A 22,296-nucleotide genomic window follows, 5' to 3' on the forward strand; every position below is an offset into this window, starting at 1 on the left:
TTTGCTCACTCTTTTAACGGCTGTGTGCGGTGCTCGCGCTCTGACCTGTAGAAGTCAGCAGATGAACAGGACACACATTTGTGTTCCTAATATAACCTGCACATGGTGGCTCTCTGGCCCGTTTTCTTTGCTTTCTAGCGACTCTTGACTTTAGGGCTGCAGGATATATCGTTTATCGTTATCAGGTTTGGGAATGTGATGCTGTGACGCAGTGTCTTATGGGTGATACGCCATTTTGGCAAGGTTAGTCAGAAATCTGGTCAGATAGGCAGCCAGCTAGTAGACGAGTTGTCATACAGACTGACTGTTCTGAGTGTTCGAGTCAGTATAGTGAGAAACAGGGCCATTTTGAGATATGTGGTGTAGATAGCATACAAGCAGTCACTCAGGGCCCCCAAATGAAGAACTTAACCAAAAAACTATAATACTGGTTGCTGCCTCACAGCTCCAGAGTCCCGGTTCGATCCTGAGGTCAGGGTAGGTGTGGAGTTTCACATGTTCTCTCTGTGTCCACATGGGTTTCCTCTGGGTTCTCGGGTTTCCACCCACATAGTTACTAATGTGTTTGTGCATGATGATGAACTGGTATATTCTTGCCTTGTGCCTAGTGTTCCAGGGATAGACTCTGGATTCACTGCAACTCTGACCAAAATAAACCAATTTTGATGATGAATGAAGGTAATATATATACACTGTCCCCACCAGAAGTATTGGAATCTTCAAGGCTAATTCTTTTGTTTTTGCTATACACTGAAGACATTTGAGTTTGAGATCAAAAGATTGTCTTACAGTAAATAACACTTAATATATAGCATATCCCTTGCTTGCAAGACAGTACGCTGACTACCAAAACAGGACAATAGGCACAGTAAGATACAGTGCAGTGCCGACTAGTACACAGTTCTAGTAAGAAAGTCCTTTGTTGTTTTGGCAGTGTGTTTTTGGTCATTCTCTTACTGCATGATGAAGTTCCTCTCAATGAGATTGGATGCATTTCTCTGTAAATTAGCAGACAGAATGTTTCTGTAGACTTCTGAACTCATTCTGGTGCTAATGTCATGAGTTACATCATCAATAAAGATTAGTGAGCCTGTTCCAGAAGCAGACATGCAAGCCCAAGCCATGACACTACCTCCACTATGCTTGACCAATGAGCTTGTGTGTTTGGATCCTGAGTAGATCCTTTCTTTCTCCACATTTTGGCCTTTCCATCAGTTTGGTAGTTTACTCTTTGTTCGAGAACTTTTCTGGATCATCTCTGTATTTCTTTGTGAATTCATATCAGCCCTTCTGATTCTTGCTGCTGATGAGTGGTTTGCATCTTGTGGTATGGCCTCTATATTTCTGCTCTCAAACTCTTCTTCAAACAGTGGATTGTGAACTGCTGTTGTTTTCCTTAGGCGAACTGTTCAATTAACTGTTCAAAATTACTGTCTGGTTGTTGGTACACAAATGGTTTCTTTGTTTTTCAGGACCTTCCAAATTGTATTGGCTATGCCAAATGCTTGTGCAATGGCTCTGATAGATTTTCTCTCTTTTATCAGCTTTAAAATGGCTTGCTTTTCTCCCAAAGATATCTCTCTGGTCTTCATGTTGGTTTATCCTTTTTAACAACAAATGCAGTCTTCACAGGCAAAACCCAGGGCTCAAGCCAAGAGTAGACATTCAGAGCTATTAAAACTTTTAAATGGTTTTGATAGAAAAAGGAATAAATAACAATCATACTAGATAATATTTAATACAAAAGTGACAGGTGTAATGTATTATTTCACAGTGTTATTAGCAGCAAAACATCAAGTGTACAGAGTAATGCACTCTTACCTTAATATTTATTCAATACTTACATATATGCTTATTTTAACTGTCAGTAACAGTAGGATTAAAAACCTTAAAAAATTGCTGTGGAGAACAATGAGGCCACTGTAACTGTAATGTTAGCTGCCACACTGGTTTGAATGACTGTTATCACATTTTGTCATTGTGTGGATATGCAGGTTCTGTATGCATTTATTTCTAAACTGTACATGTACTTTGAGTGACCTGAAAAGAGTAGGCACCGGAGATGAAGAGATGTCTGGAAATGTAATAGGAAGTAGCACATCCATCCAGAACACTACTGCACTTTTATCAGTATTCTTGGCAACCCTCTGGAGTTTGTCATGATGCAATGCCAGTGATTCACTTTTAATCATGACGAGTCCTAAAAACCATGATAAACAACATCCCTTTCAGCTATCTCTATGTGTGTATGTGTGTGTGTGTGTGTGTGTGTGTGTGTGTGTGTGTGTGTGAGAGAGAGTGTGTTTGTAGCATGAGAACAAAGAACTAACCCTTCCAAAATGGCAGAAAGATCCTATAATGCAGTGCGACATGACGTTGATTCCTGAGCCTCACTATAGCAATGTTGATATCACAGAAGTCTGGCATGTGCAAATGAGCTCTCTGATAAACCACATTATCAGTGTTCAGTGAGCATTGTGAGCACACAGCTTCCAGGTACATTTCTTGTGGGTGTGTCGTTAATCCATGCCATTTGAATAATAATAATAATAATAATAATTTTCATAAAATTAATATAGGCCACTCTTTAACCATCACCTGTTCACTGATTTGTTTTAATATACTGCTAGGCATATTGCATTCACGGTGTATAGCATCATACTCGCTGTGCTATTTTTGTCCATGTCTTGCAGACTGACTTGACTCTGGTGTTGAGAAAATGACCGTTATTTTGACCCAGGGCAAACCTCCTGTGAGTAACAGTGGGTCAAAAACAGAAAAATGTTGCATGACCCTGTGTCGGAGTATGGGAGTGGAAGTGTAGGCAGACTGTAGGGCCTGTTCATGCTGAAGCAGAAGCAGGCAAGTTTCTTGTTGATTGCATCATTCCACCAAACAAAAGGGTAGACTTTTTCCTCATGCGTTGCATCGTGTGCCCATCTTTGTGCGTGTGAAAGAGAAAAGTGCTTCTTAGTATAAAAATTGGTCTCGGCACCGACCCAAAACAATGTGTTAGCCATCCTCAAGAAATGTTAGCTTGTTTTCTTTACATTTATGTTGAGATCTGAGATAATTCAGTCTTAATCACAGAGGATTTTAAAAGACTGTTTTACAGCTTATGTCTACATATAGGCCTGTTTTCTAATTGCATTTAGCTTGTTCTTGTGCATGTTAATTTCATGGTATACTATATGACCAAAAATATGTGGACACCTGACCATGACACGCATGTGTGCTTGTTGAACATTCTATTCCAAAGGCATGGCATTAATATGGAGTTGGACCCTCCTTTACTGCCATAACAGCTTCCACTCTTCTGGGAAGGTTTTCCACTAGATTTTGGAGCATGACTGTGGGGATTTGCCCATTCAGCCTCAAGAGCATTAGTGAGGTCGGGCACTGATGTCTGGCGAGGAGGCCTGAGATACAGTCTGCGTTCCAGTTTATCTCAAAGGTGTTAAGTGGGGTTGAGGTCAGGGCTCTGTGCAGGCCACATCATTTCTTCTAAACCAAGCTTGGCAAACAATGTCTTTATGAAGCTCGCTTTGTGCACAGGGGCATTGTCATGCTGGAACAGGTTTGGGCCCTTTAGTTGCTGTAAAGGGAAATCACAATGCTACAGCCTACAGAGACATTCTAGACAATCATGTGCCTCCAACTTTGTGGCAAAAGTTTTTCACCACCCGTGGTAAATGCATCGAGCACCGGTGCCATGTCCACTACACTTCCATTTTAATGAATGTAGCCTTTAACAATGAGCTTGTGCTTGACATACATACAAAGCATGTATTTATGACATTACCTGCATGAATTCTAACTAGAATCACTATTAAATACAATATGTAGTCTATGTTGTTCAGCATATGCCCATAAAATAAACAGTATAGGCTATAGTTATGTATGTAGTCATACTGCAGCAGTGTGTGTTCTTGCCTCGAATAAATGTATATAATACATGTGGAATCTCACCGAATTAACAAACTTTATGTAAACATATACAGTGATAACACATGTTTTTAATAATCTGGTGGTCAGTGTTAACATTTGCATGCTATATGTACTAATCCAGTGCAAGAAAACACAGAAACTAAATGCTCCAGGTGGTGACTACACTGACACACGACTCATCTCCAGTGTAAATTGCATCCTCATGTTAAAGGTGTAAGTTAGATAATTGCCAAACATCAGTAAGACAATTTTTTTACTTTAATAAGATCAACTTACATTATGTTTTGTAATACTCCAGTAATGAACTGATTTGTATTGCATTTGATTTGTACTGATGTATAGATGCTCTTTTAAAAATGAATGAGGGATGAGAGATTTTCATCTCCCATGTGAAAAGTGATTAATGTATGCATACTTTGCAAGCAGCTCGGCTTTCAACTGATAACGCTAAAGTGCGCCGTTGCACATCAAGCTAAAATGAAGCTAGACATAACAGGTAACAGCCAGAAACTTTCTGCTGTTTCCTTTTGTCAAGAGCATTTTTTCCCATATTGTTAAAGGATAGCGTTAATGCAAAAAATGAATGAGGGATAATATATAGTGTGTGCCATCAGGAATTATGTGGAGTTTGTTTTGATTTTTACTGTTCCTAAAACCATTTGAGTATGACGTTAAAAAAAAAAGTTATATAAAGATTATTATTGTGCTTACGTTTTGCCCTTACCCTCCCACACACACAGATGGATAATAGATCTGGATTCAGGGATCTGCTGCGCATGTGAGCAGATGATTTTGATTTCTTCTCGGACTCTCACTGGCTGTTTCTCATCGCTGTACTTGCAACTAGTCGTGGAGAGGTTCATGCTGTGTAGTTCACTGATGAGTAAATCAAACATGCTTGAAAATATCAGAGCCTCTGTGATCACTTTTGTGAAGATCACGAATTTTGCTAAGGACCAGGATCTTTTAGCCCACAACCTGCTTGTCTCTGCCAGAAGGTTAAGACTTGTACGTAAATTGATTTTTTTTAGCAGCCTAATGACCTCAAACAGTACATCAAAATCAACACACAATAGGTTGTGGGACACAAAATCAATGTTCTGCAATGACTCATTCCCTGGAATTGAACTTTATTGAAAGTATGTTCTGAATAGAAGAAGGCAGTGTGTAGAGAGAACATAACGGAAATGTTGTTCATGGAGAAGCCGTCTGATATGGGGGTATCCCATAAGGGTCTCCAAATTATTGGAAGTGGCTTTGTGGTATTAAATACTTTAAAACCAGTATTTTGCTGAAATGAAAAGCTTAAGAAAGCTTTTGTATGAAAAATGTTGTATTAGAATAAAACTATACATTGCCCCCATATACTTAAGCTTAAAAAATAATTTATTATATGTGCTATTAATTGTAGCTCATTTCATGAAGACTGCTGGTAATTCAAGCATTGACTCTATTTTATGTGAATAATCAAGTATCATTACACAGACAGCAGTGAGTATATTTACACAGAAATATACAGTATACACAACAAATATACTTATTAATTATGGTAAGTATACTTATATTTACACAGTTACACAGGCAGCAATGAGTGGCATCGGTGAAACCCAGTGGGATGTTGCTGTAGCTAAATAGAAAAAATGATGAAAAATTGGGTTTTTCTGCCAATAATATACTTTGAGATCTCTACTTTAAGAAAGGATCGCTGTAATTTTAACAAAAGAAAGTGGAAATATTTGGGCTTCTTTCCAACTTTGCCTTAGTGTCTCCCTACAATGGTCACGTCAGGTAAGGAGCCAGTTTAACAAACACAGCAGGAGAAAAAAGTCAGTGTGACTAAAGATGTCCTGATCAAGTTGTTGGGTAGCTCTGGGCTATAGCGAAATGGACGTAAGGCTGAATGATTCTGTTTGGAATCAGATACAGTAATGTCAGTAATGTTGTTTTTCCATTAGTGGATTAGGTTATAGATATAGAGGTAGGTGGGCTGTCCTCCAGAGTAGCTGGAATGGGATCTTTAAATGCAATTTTCTCCATTTTCACTTTTGGGGGTTAACCAGAGTATAAAAAGGTACAACTTGACTTCTGGAGTTGCATGCTAAAGAGAAACATATTTCAGTTCAGGACAACTTGTAGCTATCAAAACTATGGCTAGGCTCAAAAACATTGATCTTCTTTTGGTTAAGCCATTCCTTTGTTGATTTGGATGTATGCTTTGGGTCATTGTCCTGCTGAAAGGTGAAATTCCTTTTCATCTTCAGCTTACTAGCAAACGACTGAAAGTTTTGCACTAAAATCAACTGGAATTTGTAGCTTTTCATGATTCCCTCCACCTTGATAAAAGCCCCCAGTCCTTGCTGAAGAGAAGCAGTCCTAAAGCATGATGCTGCCACCACCATGCTTCACTGTGGGTATGGTGTTCTTTTGGTGATTTTGGCTTTTTTTTTTTGCACCAAACATAACTTTCAGAATTATGGAATTATTATACCTTATGGAATTGGTCTCAACACATTTTGCCACAAGGTTTAGGGTGATTTAGTTGAGCCTGGATGTTTTTTGTGAGAAAGGGCTTTCGTCTAGCCACCCTACCCCACAGCCCAGACATGTGAAGAATATGAGAGATTATTGTCACATGCAGAGAGGAATCAGTACTTTGTCAGATATTCCTGCAGCTCCTTTAATGTTGCTGTTGGTCTGTTGGCAGCCGCCCTGCTATATTTTTGTCTTGTCTTTTTGTAAATTTTGGAGAGACTTCCTAGTCTTGCTAATGTCACTGTGGTGCTCCGTTTTCTCCACTTGTTGGTGATGGCCTTCACGGTGTTCCATGGTATATCTAATGTTTTGGAAATTCTTTTATACCCCTCTCCTGATAGATATCTTTCGACAAGTGAGATACCTTGCATACTTTGTAAGGTCTTTGTGAACCATGGCTTCAACAGTTGTATGAAACCAAGACGATGTGCAAAAATCCTACAGTAACAACTGGTATTTATTTGGGGTTAATCAGAATAATTTTATTGGCAGCTGTATGATAATTACTTTTGAACATGAGATTGAATGTGATTGGTTCATTCTGAAAACAGCCACAGGATGTGCACACTTATACAGCCATTGTTATTATATTGTATCCTGGTTATTGTAACTTTTTTATTTTTCCTATTTCTCCTTAAAATGTTTCTGATTGTTTTTCGCTTAATTACATAATTTCACATTGAGGGTGACATGACATGATTTATCTTGGTTTCATTTTTTTACAACAAAAACCTGCCATTTTAACAGAAGCGAGTAGACTTTAAATATATATGTTGTAGTAGAAAATGTCAAAGTTTGACCACATGAAGGGTTTTCCCAGGCCACCACACATATACAATTTGTGTATTACGTAATTGTTGTACCTAAAATATTTTAAAGAGACAAAGGGGGAAAAAAACCTGCAAATGGGTCACTTCCTATGTGTGTATATCCATGCATATACCAAACAAAGACTTACTAAACTTGAATTTTACAGTTTAAATACACAAACAATCAACATTAAAAGTTTCTAAACATGAATGTGGCTAAATTTGAAATGTGATTTCATGAACAGCGATGTGATCAATGCAGTATGAAAAATGCTAACTGAACAGAGCTTATATTGTCATTATTGTCATCGTTTTTCCTTTGGTATAGATATAGATGATATAGATGTCTTCTCTGGGCAAAAAAATGCCAGACTAGAGTGCTGCAGTTTTCCCCACACCATATAGGTTTATAGTTCATAGATGGTGTAGAAGTCAAAGCAGAGTGTGACATTTGAATCCCAGAAACTGTGACACAGTGATGCAGCTTAAAAAGAAGTCACCTTGACAAACTAATTCTTTTGTACTCCCACCTTCTTTAATGCAGTCTACCATTTGTTTACCTGTTAGCATCCCAGTGCAGATTTTACACGGTTTTTAGTGAGGGAACTGCGTTAGTCCAGAGTCTTAGGTCAGATTCGTAGTAATGTGTTAATGCTGTTGTATTTAATCTAGTAATGCTGTATTGTGGCTGTTGTTGAAAAGCCTCTTACACAGTATCAAGAAACACAGCTGAAGATACTTTATGACATAAGCCATATTTTATTCACAGCAGCTCGCCGATCACAGATTTATGCCTGATAGCTCATTGTACCGTGTGTGTTTGAATGTGTATGGGATATGTCTGCTTGTCGGTTAGTCTCTCTGGCTCTCTCTCTCTGTATATGTGTGTGTGTGTGTGTGTGTGTGTGTGTGTGTCCTGTGTGTCCTGTGTGTCCTTGGAGTGATCAGAGCGAGGCTTTTCTCTCCACGTTGCCAGGTGTGTTGTTACAGGGCGGGTGTTCATCCTGCTCTACAGGTATTTTATGTAAACTAGCATACACACACACAGCCCCACCATCATCTTATTTCTTACCATAGAAAGTGTGGTGGATATATTTGCTTGAGTGGATATATTCATGCCCTACATCCAGACAGTCGCGAGTTAATATTTTATGCAGTCAGTTACATATTTATTGTTTGCATGTGGGTCATAAATTGAGGAAGGTTTTTGACCTGACCTACATTCTGTGTGTGTGTGTGTGTGTGTGTGAGAGAGAGAGAGAGAGAGAGAGAGATGGTGGTGCATTCTATATTTTAGGCTATGTTATAGCATATCTTCCTGTGTGTAGTATGTAATATGTGAATGAGATACCCCTAATAATGAAAGTCAGAAAGAACAATCTACACACGGGTGACGAATTAAAGGAAAAAAACAGTGGCTCAGTTATCCTGTGGGTGGCATTTTGCTGCTGTGGTTTGGTTTCACTTTTCCCCTGAGAGCGAAGCATCACTGCAAAGTCAGTACAAAGTAATTGAGACCGATCACCTTTATCCTATGATAAAACATTTCTGATGTGTTAGACAGCGTTCTCCACCACCATCTTCAATCTGTGCCAGTTTGCAGTTAAGTTGTTATGGATGCTTGTGGTAGCCTAACACCTAGTTAAGAAATGTTTTGTTGTATTTTTTTTGTGTTTGTTTATACATTTAATAATATTTTTTTTTAGCCATTTTACCCATTTTTATCCTTAGTCATGTCACATTACTTCTGTTAGTTATTCAGTCTCAGTATGTTCATCATATTCATAACGAGACTTCTCCTGTGTGCTGGGCAGGAGAGTGAAGTGGAGAAAAGGACAGAGAGAGAGCAAGAGAGAGAGAGAGAGAGAGAGAGGAAGGATTTGCTCCCTGGATCAGGTTGCTCAGCTGTCTCATAACTCCTGTTTCTATTTTTAATTTCTTCTTGAGTATGTGAATGGAACCGTTTATCCTGGGCCTCATTTTGCATTCCTGACCTAAGAGCTCAGATGTTCCCAATCCACACCAGTCCATGCTGTTGTTCTGTTCCTGCTCTCAAGTCACCCAGCAGAGTCAAGAATATGGAATAAAACTGGATAAAAAATCTGGCCTGGCTGGGAGCCCTGAGGAGTGGATTAAGAGGTTTCTATATAGTAGGCATCTGTCATATTTTAATATCTTTTTTTAACTTAAAGTTATAAATTACTGTCACTGTAAAGCATTGAGAGAAACAGCCTACAATCTGTGACCTCTTTAATATAGCATTACTTTAGCACAGGGGTTCCCAAACTAGGGGTCGTGACCCCCAAGTGGGTTCATTTGATTTACCAATGGGGTTACGAGAAACTCGCATTCTCCTGTTTTTATTTATTTATTTTACTAATTAATATTAGAAATATAGAAGACAGATTTTGTGTGCTAATATTTTGAAATGTTACCAGGGGTCAGTCACTGATGTGTGTCACATTGGTGCTAATTAAAGAAGATGGACTACTGTAACTCGCTTCCCCCTGCACACATTCAGACCCGGACCAGCCCCCGCCTACCTCAAGGGACTAATCAAACCCTGCTCTGTACCATGTTCCCCGTGAACGTCTAGCATAGCTTGACTCGACCTCCTGGTCTTCAAGGTACAAGGAAGACATGCTTCAAGACTCTTCTCTGTCCTGGCACCAGGTGGTGGGCTGAACTTCCCCTGACTGTTTGAACAGCTGAGTCATTGTCTTCAAACAAAGACTGAAGACCTGTATTTGCACTAAGCGCTTAAATGAGCACTTGATGTACTCCTCCTCTCTACAAGGCTTTTTAGCTTGATAGTGTTGTTAGAGCCTGACCTTTTTGCACTAGCATGAGTATATGCTTTCGATGAAGTCTACAAAGCACTTTTACAAGTTGCATCTTCTAAATGTTGTAAAAGTAAATGTGCAATTATGTAGCAGTGCATAAGAACAGAGTTCATACATATACATGTTCATACAATTTTCAATGTTAAAACTCAAAATCATTTCATCTTTGCACTGATCTCTAAGATGATTTTGTGCACGTAATAGAACTAGCAAACAATACTCTATAGTTGTGCGTCTTTCTGTGGTTGACCCACCCATGATTACGTGATGATGTCTAACAGCTGATGGTGCAGGAGTTTGACAAAAGGGCGTAACAACAGGGATATAGATCGTTGGTGTTGCTGTTTAAGGCCTAAAGTCCTAAAACGGAAAGCTGCATGATTGGGCTGCTCCTGTGATCCTGCAAACCCGGTGCTCAGGGTTCTCTGAAAATAGGATCATCACATTTGTGCACACACACACATTACAGTAAAGGTTTTGGATGCTTCAGATGCTACTAGGAGCTGTGCTAAAATTAGTGTGTGTGTGTGTGTGTGTGTGTGTGTGTGTGAGAGAGAGAAAGAGAACGAGAGAGAGAGAGCAAACCTTTGAACTGCATGCAGTATTATTATGCCATATGACACTGTTATAGAGAGGGGACAGATTAATAAAGTGTGTGTATGTGTATAAATGAAAGAGGCAGAGAAAGAGGAAGGCATGGGGAAGACATGACATTAGGAGGATGTGTAATGTTGGTCTTGGCTTGATGCATGCAATTGTTTCTGCTCACTGTGCTCTGTAGGAAGTGTATTAAGCTCTTAGTAGTGTAGAAATATCGCCAGGATAATGGGTGTGTGTTATAAGGGTGTAATGCAGTGCCACTGTCTGTATCTGTGTAGTACTCCAAATATCTTTATTTCATCCCAAAGTGGGTGTGTTAAACCAGAAAGGGGTTTTCTTTTTAATTATTTTTTTTATCCAATATGAACCCTACCACTATGCTGCACTATTCCCGAGGTAGAAATGCCAGCCCTGTCACTGTGGTGTGTGAATTCTGGCTCTGACAGTTCCTCAACCTCAGCTACATCATCAAGTTCATAATTAGTCTCAACTAGAGATGTGTGTGTGTGTGTGTGTGTGTGTGTGTGTGTGTCTGTTTATATCTTTATCTGTTGTCCTATAAATTAAATGCGAGTGATATTTTGGCTAAGAATTTAGATAATGAATAATCACATAAGATTCCTTGCCACGCCAAATTTATTGGAATAATTATGTCTATTTATTTAATTGTTTCGTTGATCATTTGTGGTGTTCATAACAACCGCTTATAGATCAATATAAAGTTATTATAAACATATAAACAAATGTACAATTTAAAATATTCATGAATTCTTTTATAAATTAATTATGATTTAATAAATAAAATAAATAAAACCTAATCTAAACAATATTTAATGCAAAAATCCTATTTGTAAAAGACAAAATAGAAATGAACTGCTTGACATGAACTGTTTCTTTGTAGGCCTAAGAGAGCCTTACATAAATGCTTAATTTAGAATGTGTTCAAAAATTGAAAATTGCTGGGGGCAAGAATGAGGGGGGAAAAAAGAAAAAAATGCGTGATTAATTCGAACTCATGGCCATAATTTGCGCTATGATTTGGTACTTTCACATGGCAGAGGAGCAGAATGCTTCCATCGCAAGCGGCTGGCCTGTTTGAGGTGTGTTACTAAAAACAAGCCGCTATAGCTGTCCAGAATGAAATATATGCAGGCTAAATCTGAGGTTAAAACAGGCTGCCTGTTCGGATATCATTCCCAAATATACTTATTAAAATGCACTGACACATTTTAATCCAGATGTTTCTCCCTCTTGATGCATGCTGAAGTATTCTAGTAAATATATTATCAGTTTAAACCAATACAGTCATTTTCTGGTTGTTTTAGAGGCTTTTTGCAGGATACACTAGGCTATAAATAGTGACTATTGCTTGACCATACTCGTGGCGGAGCAAGAGCTGCCCCAAATAAAATAACCTGATACTCGTTTGCTTTTGAGCACCATTCTTACCTGTCTGTCCATCATATGACTCAGGAGGAGTGTTGATTGCCGAAAGAAAAGAATCCCCCTGATTACTGTGCTTGTGTTCTCTATCTAGGACTTATCCTTTGTTTTGGTAAAGTGTGTTTCTAGGTTTATTATACTAATCACTAGGTGTGATTAGTTTTAGCACTGTTTTGCTATATTTTAAACTAGTTGTCGCAGGTGTGATTTTTGAGTTAGCCTTGCCCTACAATTCTCAGCTCACAGTAAACCACAGGTTCCCAACCCTAGTCCTGGTGTTCTTCCTGCTCCCAACACAGCTGATTCAACTAATCAGCTAATTAATAGTCTTTAATTAAGAGTCTTTAACAGTCTCTGAGTTGCAGCGAGGAAAACACTACAATGTGCAGGACAGGGGATACTCCACGACCAGGGTTAGGAACCTGTGGATGACAAATGACAATGACAAATTAGTGGCAACCATCACATAAAACATAGAAGCACTATTCCTCCTTACTGGCTGTGACTAATCACAGGATCCTGAAGCGTGGTGAGTCTACAGAAGTAAGTGGGGCGAGACAATGTCGGAAAGCTGTGAGTGAATTTTAAAATGACCCAAAATCCCCCTTGTAGTCAGAAGGAAGGTATTTGTCCTAATAAAATCTTAACAAAAATAAAAAGTTTAATATCCTATACCAAATATTAACTTCCCGAATACTAAACACAGGACGGCTAAATGTATGGTCTGAATGAATGGGGCGATTGAGTCATGACTGCACCCTCTGTCTCACTCAGAACTTGCCCATGCTTACGCACAGGGTACGCTTATCAAGACTGATCTTCACCCGCAAGTGGCTCATGACATGCTATCGGCAAAAGAAAAAGAGCGCAACTGCTAATTTAACCGAGCGTGAACATTGCTGGTTGCCTGGATGTGACTTTATTTTTTTTTATTTTGGGAAGTTTTGGGGCATTTGTGTGAAAACATTGCGTGATCTTTTCACCAGTAGCATTTCTGACGCATCCCATGGAAAAGATAGCTTTATAAAACCTTACCGTAATAACAGTATGATGGCCTTTATCATATTTATTTCTGAAGGTTTACATCGTCTGCATTGTGTTGCACTGGAAACACGTAAGAAGAAAGAAAGGCAAACCAAAGGGCACAGGCTGATTAAATTAACTATTTGACTCGCTACTAAATCCAGTATAATGCCTCATGCGCATATGTCCCAATAAGATGATTTGAACTGGGGCTAAATGAATATTTTCAGAAAGCATTTAAAAATCATTGAAGTATTTATTTAAAGTAATTAATATGTTAACAGAATTTTGAAAAAGTGATGGGGAAATGTCTCCAGCATCCCCAGCATAAGTTATGCATATGCTGCTTCTGAGAGGACACACTGCTCTCTTGCCTTCCTGATGTGCTTAAAGTTTTATGCGAAATAGCAGATATTTGGATTTTATTTCCATGTCAGTGTGCTGTTGCGTTCCAAATTAGCTTAATCATTCTTATCAAGACATCAGAACATCCCACCAGCAACCCACTGCACTACTCCGATCTAGAGGCCATGAAAGCATGCATTAGTTTTCTAGTATTAAAGAGCTATATATCTTTATTTATTTATTTATTGTATTTTTTTTAGCTTTAAAGGACACCAGAAATAACTGCAGAAGGAATTCCTTGTGGGGCGGGTGGGAGTGGGTTTAAAAAAAAAAAAAAAAAAAGAAGTCCTGCACATCTCAGCACTTCAAAGTGATATCAAATTGCTGAGGTTCCATTTAAGCAATAGAGAGAGAGAAAAAAAAACCTACACTTTTTCCGGTGTAGTCTTACATAATGTGCAGCTGACTGAATTGCATTCATCTAGTCTGAAATATTGTCAGACTAACAAAGTACAGTGAATGTCTCAGTCTGTGCAACCCCTTCACCCGACATGTTCACTGAGGTGTTGTTCATGTAGGTCACTGTGGTCTTAACGTTACTCATTGACGGTATGAGCATTGATTAATGCAGCTGTTGATTGTTTGGCTTATTTATTTTAATATTGAAAAAAATTATTTAATACGTACGCTAATTACTTTTTTTAAATGTTACTTATGGTGCATGTGTTTTTTCTTTATATTGTTTTATCAGTGTGTGCTATAGGGAAATAATCAGTTAATGTTGTTGTAAAGCTTTGCCAAACATGTAGAACTCGGGGATGTCTCTGCCACCTGAAATATCTTAAAATATAGTTCACACAGGAAGGAAGCTATTTGAAGAAAAACTGTTTTAAACATTTGACCTTGTGACGTTAACCCTGTTTGGATCGGTTCCAAAATCTAATCTGCTCATCTCCTGGTTACAATGATAATTCCATATAAATCATACAAAAGAATCTAGGACAGATGCACGGATGGAAGGACAGACTGATGGCAGAAATTTTAGTCAGGCAGAAAATGGCCTTAAGTTCCTGAACATGGACGTACATAAACCATCTCTGTAAGACAAACAAGAAGGAAGCTATTGAAGAAAAACTATTTCACATGTTTGACCTTGCTGTGACCTTGACCCTGTTTTCAACCCTGGATTGATTCCAAAATGGAGGTGGTCTCAGACACATGGCCACAAAACATTTGATTGTGAACGTGAAAGTACCTTGATACTTCCTGATGCAACAAATGACCGCCTATTCGACTGCATCATTGCCCTAGCAGGAAAATATATAGTCATTAGAAGATGAAACAGTAGAGTTCTCCACCGCTAAGCTAACGGATAAAGGTGATGCCGTAATAGCAGAGAATAAAGCAGCTGCTTTTCATATCGCCTGTTTTGTCGTCTCAGGTTTTGCTAGCTGACCATGTACAGGTTGCATACAGGTACATGAGACAGGATTCGCTGGATATTTCTGCTTGAAAGCGATTGCAGCGTAAGGCTGATGTAATAAATGTGCACGACACCCTTCTTTTAAACAGCTATGCGTTTCGACTGTCCACTTGAGATCAGATCACTCAAGCGGATGTTACTGCAAGGTGTGAACAGGGCCAGTGATACTTCCATATAAATCCTACAAACATTTATCCACTCATTCTTGAGATATCACACTAACCAGAATGGGATAACCGGAAATATAATGCCTCCTCCACCTAGTGGCAGAGGCATCAAACTCTGTGGGTCTCTCTGTATTATTAGTGTTATGGGGAATGATCTCCATCCTCGTTTCATCCACATTTCTGTCATCATGGTTACAGTTCAAGCATGTGAGATGCATTAAATAGAGCCAAACAGTCAGTGATTTCACACAGATTGAGTCAGTAGTTATATAATAATGTTTCATTGTCTTTTCACTTTCTCTCTGTTTTTGTTGGTAGTAAAACATTGATTTGCTGTATGTGTAGATATTGTCCATATTGTTTACCTGACATATTTATTTGCGCTGCCATTTTTTACATATAAATATCACCAAATTAGCTAAGCTGAACCCCGGGGCAGTTTTGAATGATACCAGGTTTGACTGGCACAGTTTTGCATTCATTTGAGTTTTAATGGTGAGTGCACTGAATGTTCTGAGTGTACTGAATCTTTTACAAGTTTCTGGCAATACTCAATACTACTGTTTTATTGGCAGGGGACATCACTCAGAAAGGTTATGAGAAGAAAAGAGCCAAACTCATTCGAGCCTACCTGCCCCATGCACCAGGTACTACACACTAATACGAACCCTCTGCATTAGATTAAACACGTGCAGTATAGAGGATGATTAGCTTACGGTTTTGCAATTGTGATTTTGTTCTTTTGTACTTACAGTAGGAGCAGAGTCTCGAGTTCCCGTGACTCCTTCTTCGTCATCTTCATTCTCATCTCGTTACCAGCGACGACGCTCCACTGGCTCACGGGATGAGCGGTATTGCTCGGGTAAGCTGTACACTCTCCGGAAAAAAGGCTGCTAAAATTCCTTGTCACTGAGGTGGTACCCTTATCTATGGTAACTTTTAATACGTATGTTTTACCTGAAAATGTGGATATAGCGTACCTTTTAAAAATTATTTAAGGTACATAATTGGACCTGTTAGAGTAAAGATTTAAAGGTACACTACATGCACCTTTCTATGTTTAAGATAAATACTAAAGGTGCAAAAGGTGTTTGTTTGAGGGTACCACCCCAGCAACAAGCAGTGGTTCAGTTTAGTACCTGTATGTGTACGTTTACATATGCACAAATCACAAGTTTGTGGACACCTGTCCATCACACCCATATGTGGGTCTTCCCCAAACTGTTACCACAAAGTAAGGACACAATTGTATAGAATGTCTTTGTATGCTGTAGCTTTGCAATTTTTCTTCCCTGGAACTAAGACGCCCAAACATGCTCCAGCAAGACGATGCCCCTGTACATAAAGCGATGTCTGTGAAGACATGGTTTGCCAAAGTTGGAGTGGAAGAACTCGAGTGTCCTGCACAGAGCCCTGACCTCAACCCCACTGAACACCTTTGGGATGAACTGGAACACTGACTGCACCCCAGGCCTCTTCACCCGACATCAGTGTCTGACCTCACTAATGCTCTTGTGACTGAATGAGCACAAATCCCCACAGCCACGCTCCAAAATCTACTGGAAATCTTCCTTTCCAGAAGAGTGGAGGTTATTATAACAGTAAAGAGGACTAAATCTGGAATGGCATGTTCAAAAAGCACACATGAGTGTGAGGGTGAGGTGCCCACAAACTTTTGGCCACATAGTGTACTTATACACACACAGACACAATACTGCACTGTAATAATGTAGTGTTATATTAATGCCTAATATTTACATTTTCTCTCTCGTAGATGTTCACTCTGAAGCAGTGCAGGCAGCACTGGAGCGTCAGTGTGAAAGAAAGATGGCCGTCCCCATGCCCTCTAAACGACACTCCCTCGTTGTCCAAACATCAATGGAGGCATACACACCCCCAGGTCACTATGATGTGTGTGTGTGTGTGTGTGTGTGTGTGGAGAGTCCTTGAAAAAGGGATTATATTTCAGTATAAACTGTATATATGTGTGTTTATTACTGCCTAATCTAGCTGATAAACATCAGCCTCAGTAAAATCTCTTCTGCTCTTCTTGAAGACACACCGACAAACCAACACTAAAGTCAGTTGTCCCTTTGTTTATACCTGAAACATAGAAAAAGACATCCACACAAACAAAAAGTCCTGACTTCACACAGATCTGAGCTCCTTTCTTTGTATGCCTCATAACAAATACAATACAAATACAATATAACATTAAATATGGTTTTTCCAGATGTGTTACTTCTGTTGTTCAACTGCTCATATTATTGTTTTCATATATATCGAGACGTGAAACCAGCATTAGCATGGCAGTGATTGGCTAAGAATGGTACAGAGCACTGGAGCGAAGTAACCGATTTGTTCTTCTTGCACACAGTGGAGTTAGATGTGCATGATTCAGTTTAATGTGTTAGAGTTGCCAATCCAAGGTTGTGAAGTTATAATGTATACACATGGTTTACTTTAATCATACTACAGAATTTGTTATTTGGAGTTCTCAAATTAATAATTTTGAATAATATGTGTTCTCATCTAAAGACAATGTACACTATTTAATATATGAACTTCAGTCTCTGTTACAGTCGCATATGAAAGAAATACATCCAAAATAGATATTCGATATAGAGACGTCTTACCATAATGTCATTAGTTAATTTGAGAACATGCAATAGCAAACTGAGAGCGTAACATCTTGATTTCTTAGCTTCAGTTTAGTATCTTGTGGCATGTCACAAAAAAGATTTGAAATAAGTTTATTTTGAAATAAGTTTCTATATATGTTAGTTGTTCCACTTAGCGTGTCTCACTTGCTTATGTCTCTGTAGGTAATTTCAGACAGTCTCAATGATGTTTTTATCTGAAAAGTAGTCTATTATGAAATGTCTGCCACAAAAATACTTTAACTTTAATTGACATTTACATTTGTTTTTGGAAAATAATAACGTTTGATCATTTTCTACTGAAACTAAAATCATAAAATAAGCATGTATATATTAGTGTGTGATTTGTGTGTGTGGTTTCGTTCATGTGCTGAGGTTGAGTCTGCTCACTGCTAGCTCACTGGTCTCTCTCTCTCGCCATGCTGGTAGACTCATCCTCATGCTCTGAGGGTGAAGGCTCCCTAGGAAGAGCCAGAGGTGCAGGAGTGGAGGCCTGGATCAGCCGAGCACTTCGTGGCTCATCTTCATCAACCACATCTTCATCATCATCGCACAGCAATGGATCTGCCAATGCAGCACGTTTGGCAGAGAGTAATGCACACACTTACAGCTGTGAGTACACATGTACACACAGTCACACACATTTTTGCATAGTACCTTGAGCATACATGCACAGACATTTCTGTCAGTGGTTCTATCAGGGTTACCATTAGCAGTTAGGTGTAGGCAGTTTAGCTAGTTTATAAGAGTATTACAGATTGTCAGTAGTAGATTATGTATGATGTTATTGACCGGTAATCAGGACGTTTACATACAAATACAACTGTACTCTTTCCTATGTAATCATATACACATGGGTATTCTTCTTTATTCTGCCTCCTCTCTTTCCTTTACCAAGTCGGCCAAGTTTCTCATCTGTCCCTCAAAAGGCGGGGCTTAAGGGAGATGGGTGTCTCATTAGAGAATGGTAACGTTGGACAACGCTCTTATGACTACCAGTCCGAACGTCCTTGGTCATCGCTGGACTCAGAGGGTCAGTATTCCATGTCACGTTAAAGTACACCTGAACCTGCAGTTTAATCTTTGTTCAGTCCCAAGTGGTGGAATCGTTAATGCCAGCATCAAGAATGCTATTTAGGGCCTCTTCCATCTGTGGCAGGCAGTCCAAGACGGCGTAAGTGGGCCTGATCTGTGGGTAGGCAGGATGGCAGTCATCTTACCCTTGTTTGTCAGAGTTAGAGATAAAAATACAGTGATAAATGTACAGCTGTCTATGAATATGCATAATGTAAATTTAATACGTGCCCATTTGCTTCCCCACCATCCTTGTTTTGCTCTGCTATTACTTGTCATGTTCTCTGCGAGTACAAGGCGAGAGGACACACTGGTGAAATAGGACCCTGTTTGTTTGAACATTATAGTGACCAGGGGTTCATTTGTTCACCAAACTGGAAATAGTTCACGTATCATGTTATCAATTTGCATTTGCTGCTGTAAATAAGATTGGCACATAGCTAAGCAGCTAGTGATCTGCTAGTAAACGAATTGTCACAGGTAGTAACCAGTCGGATTTCAGTATCTGAGTCACCATTTGCGTTTTTACATTCTCACCGATTTATATAGCAGTAGCTGAACTTGTTAATATATACTATAACAACCAAGATTCTGTTTAGCACTAATGTGAGCTAAGATATTTATCTGGTTAGCTTAGCACACTGTTGCTATATCTGGTTATGTCATCCAAACAATGTGCATATTAAATATGTTGAGTTCAAAGCCACGGAGCTTATTTTTTTGTAACATCACACACTAACTTCATATGTCACACTCTCCAAATCTTTTTTTGTTTGATTTTCGAGTCTCTGTTTGAAACCTGTATTATTGAAATTAGAAGAGTTAAGTAATTAAAAACTCTGGTTTGGGTTCTTTAAGCAACGTTGTTGACTAAACTTTCACATGCTCTATTCAGTAAACTGTGTAAGTACTTTTCTGCTGAATGATGCGTAAGCAGTAACAGCAACATTATACCCTCTAGAAGCACTCTAACTCACAAAGTCTAGATAGGATAAGAGTATGTGTTTTACAGATATAGGTCTGAGGTATGCTGTGATGTTTTTGTCCTGTATACAGACAGTCATCCTGCACCTCCTGACATCACAAGCTGCATGTCAGACCCACCCCTCGTTACCATGGAGCGCCCACAGGTCGCCTTGCCAACCAAGCCTATGCCCAAATATGGTAACGCTGAGCTCATGGAGACAGGAGATGGTGAGTAAGGAATGAGTGTGTTTGTGTGCTGTAAAGCTGCCAAGGAACAGTTGCATGCATACTTGAATCAAATAAATAATTATTATAATGGCATGTCAACTAATAGTGGTGCATCAGAAATATGAGACCTTCACAGCTAAATCATATCCTTAACAGCCGTGGAAATTGAAGCAATTGAAAACCACTGTTTTCCCCAGATTTTAGTTTCTAGGTAGAATCTTTATCTTTATTTACACCTGCTTCTCTCTAAAATTATATAACTTTTATATAATAAAAGTTTTTTACATTTGTTTTTGGTTAGTTTTATATTTCTTTGCTTTTCACTTTCTGGCCTGTTGGTGGTTAGGATAGAGGAGGGACATATCAGAGGAATTAAAATCATGGCTGTTCAGAGGCTTTCAAATATAATAAATAATTTAAGTGACAGCAAATGACAAAGCTAAACCGATGGCTTTGTCAGGCCATGACTTGAGATTTGTATATAGGCTCTAGTATGTGTGAGAGTATGTGTATATTAATGTGTGTGTATTTGTGTTTGAGTGTATGTTCATTTGTGTATGTGTTTAATTTGATGTGTAGGTGTGCCTGTGAGTAGTCGTGTGTCCTCTAAGATTCAGCAGCTGGTAAACACTCTGAAGAAGCCCAAGAGACGTCCACTGAGGGAGTACTTCATTGACGACTTTGAGGAACTGTTGGAAGGTACGGAAACAATGACCTAATAATTGTGTATGATGGGTATGTTTGGAACAAGTTCAGGTTGGTGTCACAGAGAGACATTCAAATGGGTTATTGCTGGCCCTTCTACTTAACCCTCATAGTTTACCATTAAGTCTGTCCATTAAGTTGTGCTTAAACTGCTAAATTTTTAGAAACAGAACTTTAGCAGACATCAGTTGCTAGGAAAATGATTAGAAGGAAACAGCTCTGTAATGCATCTACAGGGCATCCATTTAGAGCTTAACTTCCCTTTCAAGTAAATAAAGAAGAATGAGGAAATAACCTCACCAATGCCCAGCAACCACACAGCAGTAACACTAGGTACCTATGTAACTGTGGTTCTGAGAACCCCAGATAACCACCAGGGGCAGTGAGAATCATCTCTATACATTCTTGTTCATTCAATTGGTTTAAAAAATTGGGTAATATGACATTGGCCAAACCTCCCAGGTATAACCACAACCAGTGCATGCTAAGCAAACTTATCATACACTTTTTTTGCTGAAGTGATGTCTAGCTAAAGGGACACCCATTTCAGGTCATCATCCAGCATAGGCTTATTGGGAGGGGCCCTAAGGAACTCCAGCGCAAGGGGGAAATCCCAGGCTGGGCCTCATGGTGGATGGACTCACTACATCTCTTTCAGAAAGATTGTGATGAGTTTATGAGCCCCCGGAGTGATGCCAACCATGGTGCTGTGATGGTGCAGCTGTCTAGCAGTCCCTGAAGAAACGTTGGTAGTTTGGGAACCCGGGAGTGCATCAGATCCATAGACACGGGCCAAATCTTTTCTGTTCATTCCACCCTAAATACGAGTAGACATATTGGAGTCAGAAGCAGGACTATGTGACTTAGTTGTTGAGTTCTGTGCAGTATACAGTAGATGGTGGGGCCAGTTGAGGGCAGTGCATAGAAATGTGTTTGAGGAGGTTGGACATGTCTGCCAGTATATTGATTCCTCTCGCCATTAGAGGAGATTGCGTTGCTTGCATGTGTCTTGAAAACTCCCTTGACACTAGAGAGAGGCTAAAGCATAGAACACTGACTTGTAATGTCTGCCCTTCTAATGCAAATCTCAAAAAGCACTGGTGTTTACAAAAGTTGTTTTCTTGAGATCACAACTTATTTTTCTTACGTCAAAATGCATTATTGGCCATACATATTACACATCAGGCAGCACCTTAACAGACAGTAGATGGTGCAGTGGTGGAGTTACCTAACATAAATCTGACAACTTTTACATACAGAAGGGGAGGGCTTTTCAGAACAAGTTGAGACTCCTCAAGTATAGAAGCTGCTGTCTTTCTGAATGAAGAAGTATGTTAGGTAGAACGCTTTGTTCTGAACAGTGGGACCTACTTTTTTAGTTGTCCAAGAGGGAAACAACATCTTGGATCAAAGTGGAAATCTGTTTATATAGATGAGGCACTGAGCCCCAAGAATGTTGGGGCCAACAGC

The 22,296-nt window shown here is 39.2% G+C and overlaps 1 protein-coding gene across 2 annotated transcripts in view; it reads left to right on the plus strand.

Moving 5' to 3' along the window:
- Positions 1 to 22,296, plus strand: part of dip2cb (disco-interacting protein 2 homolog Cb) — a 51,935-nt gene that overhangs the window by 1,270 nt on the left and 28,369 nt on the right. The window contains exons 1-8 of one of the 2 annotated variants that reach the window (XM_053227724.1): positions 9,159 to 9,439; positions 15,769 to 15,840; positions 15,948 to 16,055; positions 16,968 to 17,093; positions 18,283 to 18,465; positions 18,752 to 18,886; positions 19,984 to 20,121; positions 20,701 to 20,820. In XM_053227724.1, coding sequence (XP_053083699.1) covers positions 9,319 to 9,439; positions 15,769 to 15,840; positions 15,948 to 16,055; positions 16,968 to 17,093; positions 18,283 to 18,465; positions 18,752 to 18,886; positions 19,984 to 20,121; positions 20,701 to 20,820 — 1,003 coding nt within the window. In that variant the 5' untranslated portion in view covers positions 9,159 to 9,318. Of the gene's footprint in view, positions 1 to 9,158; positions 9,440 to 15,768; positions 15,841 to 15,947; positions 16,056 to 16,967; positions 17,094 to 18,282; positions 18,466 to 18,751; positions 18,887 to 19,983; positions 20,122 to 20,700; positions 20,821 to 22,296 lie in introns of those variants that run through there. The other variant, XM_034314850.2, reaches the window with a different exon arrangement.

This window comes from Pangasianodon hypophthalmus, chromosome 21, assembly GCF_027358585.1.
Source record: "Pangasianodon hypophthalmus isolate fPanHyp1 chromosome 21, fPanHyp1.pri, whole genome shotgun sequence".
Classification (NCBI taxonomy): domain Eukaryota; kingdom Metazoa; phylum Chordata; class Actinopteri; order Siluriformes; family Pangasiidae; genus Pangasianodon; species Pangasianodon hypophthalmus.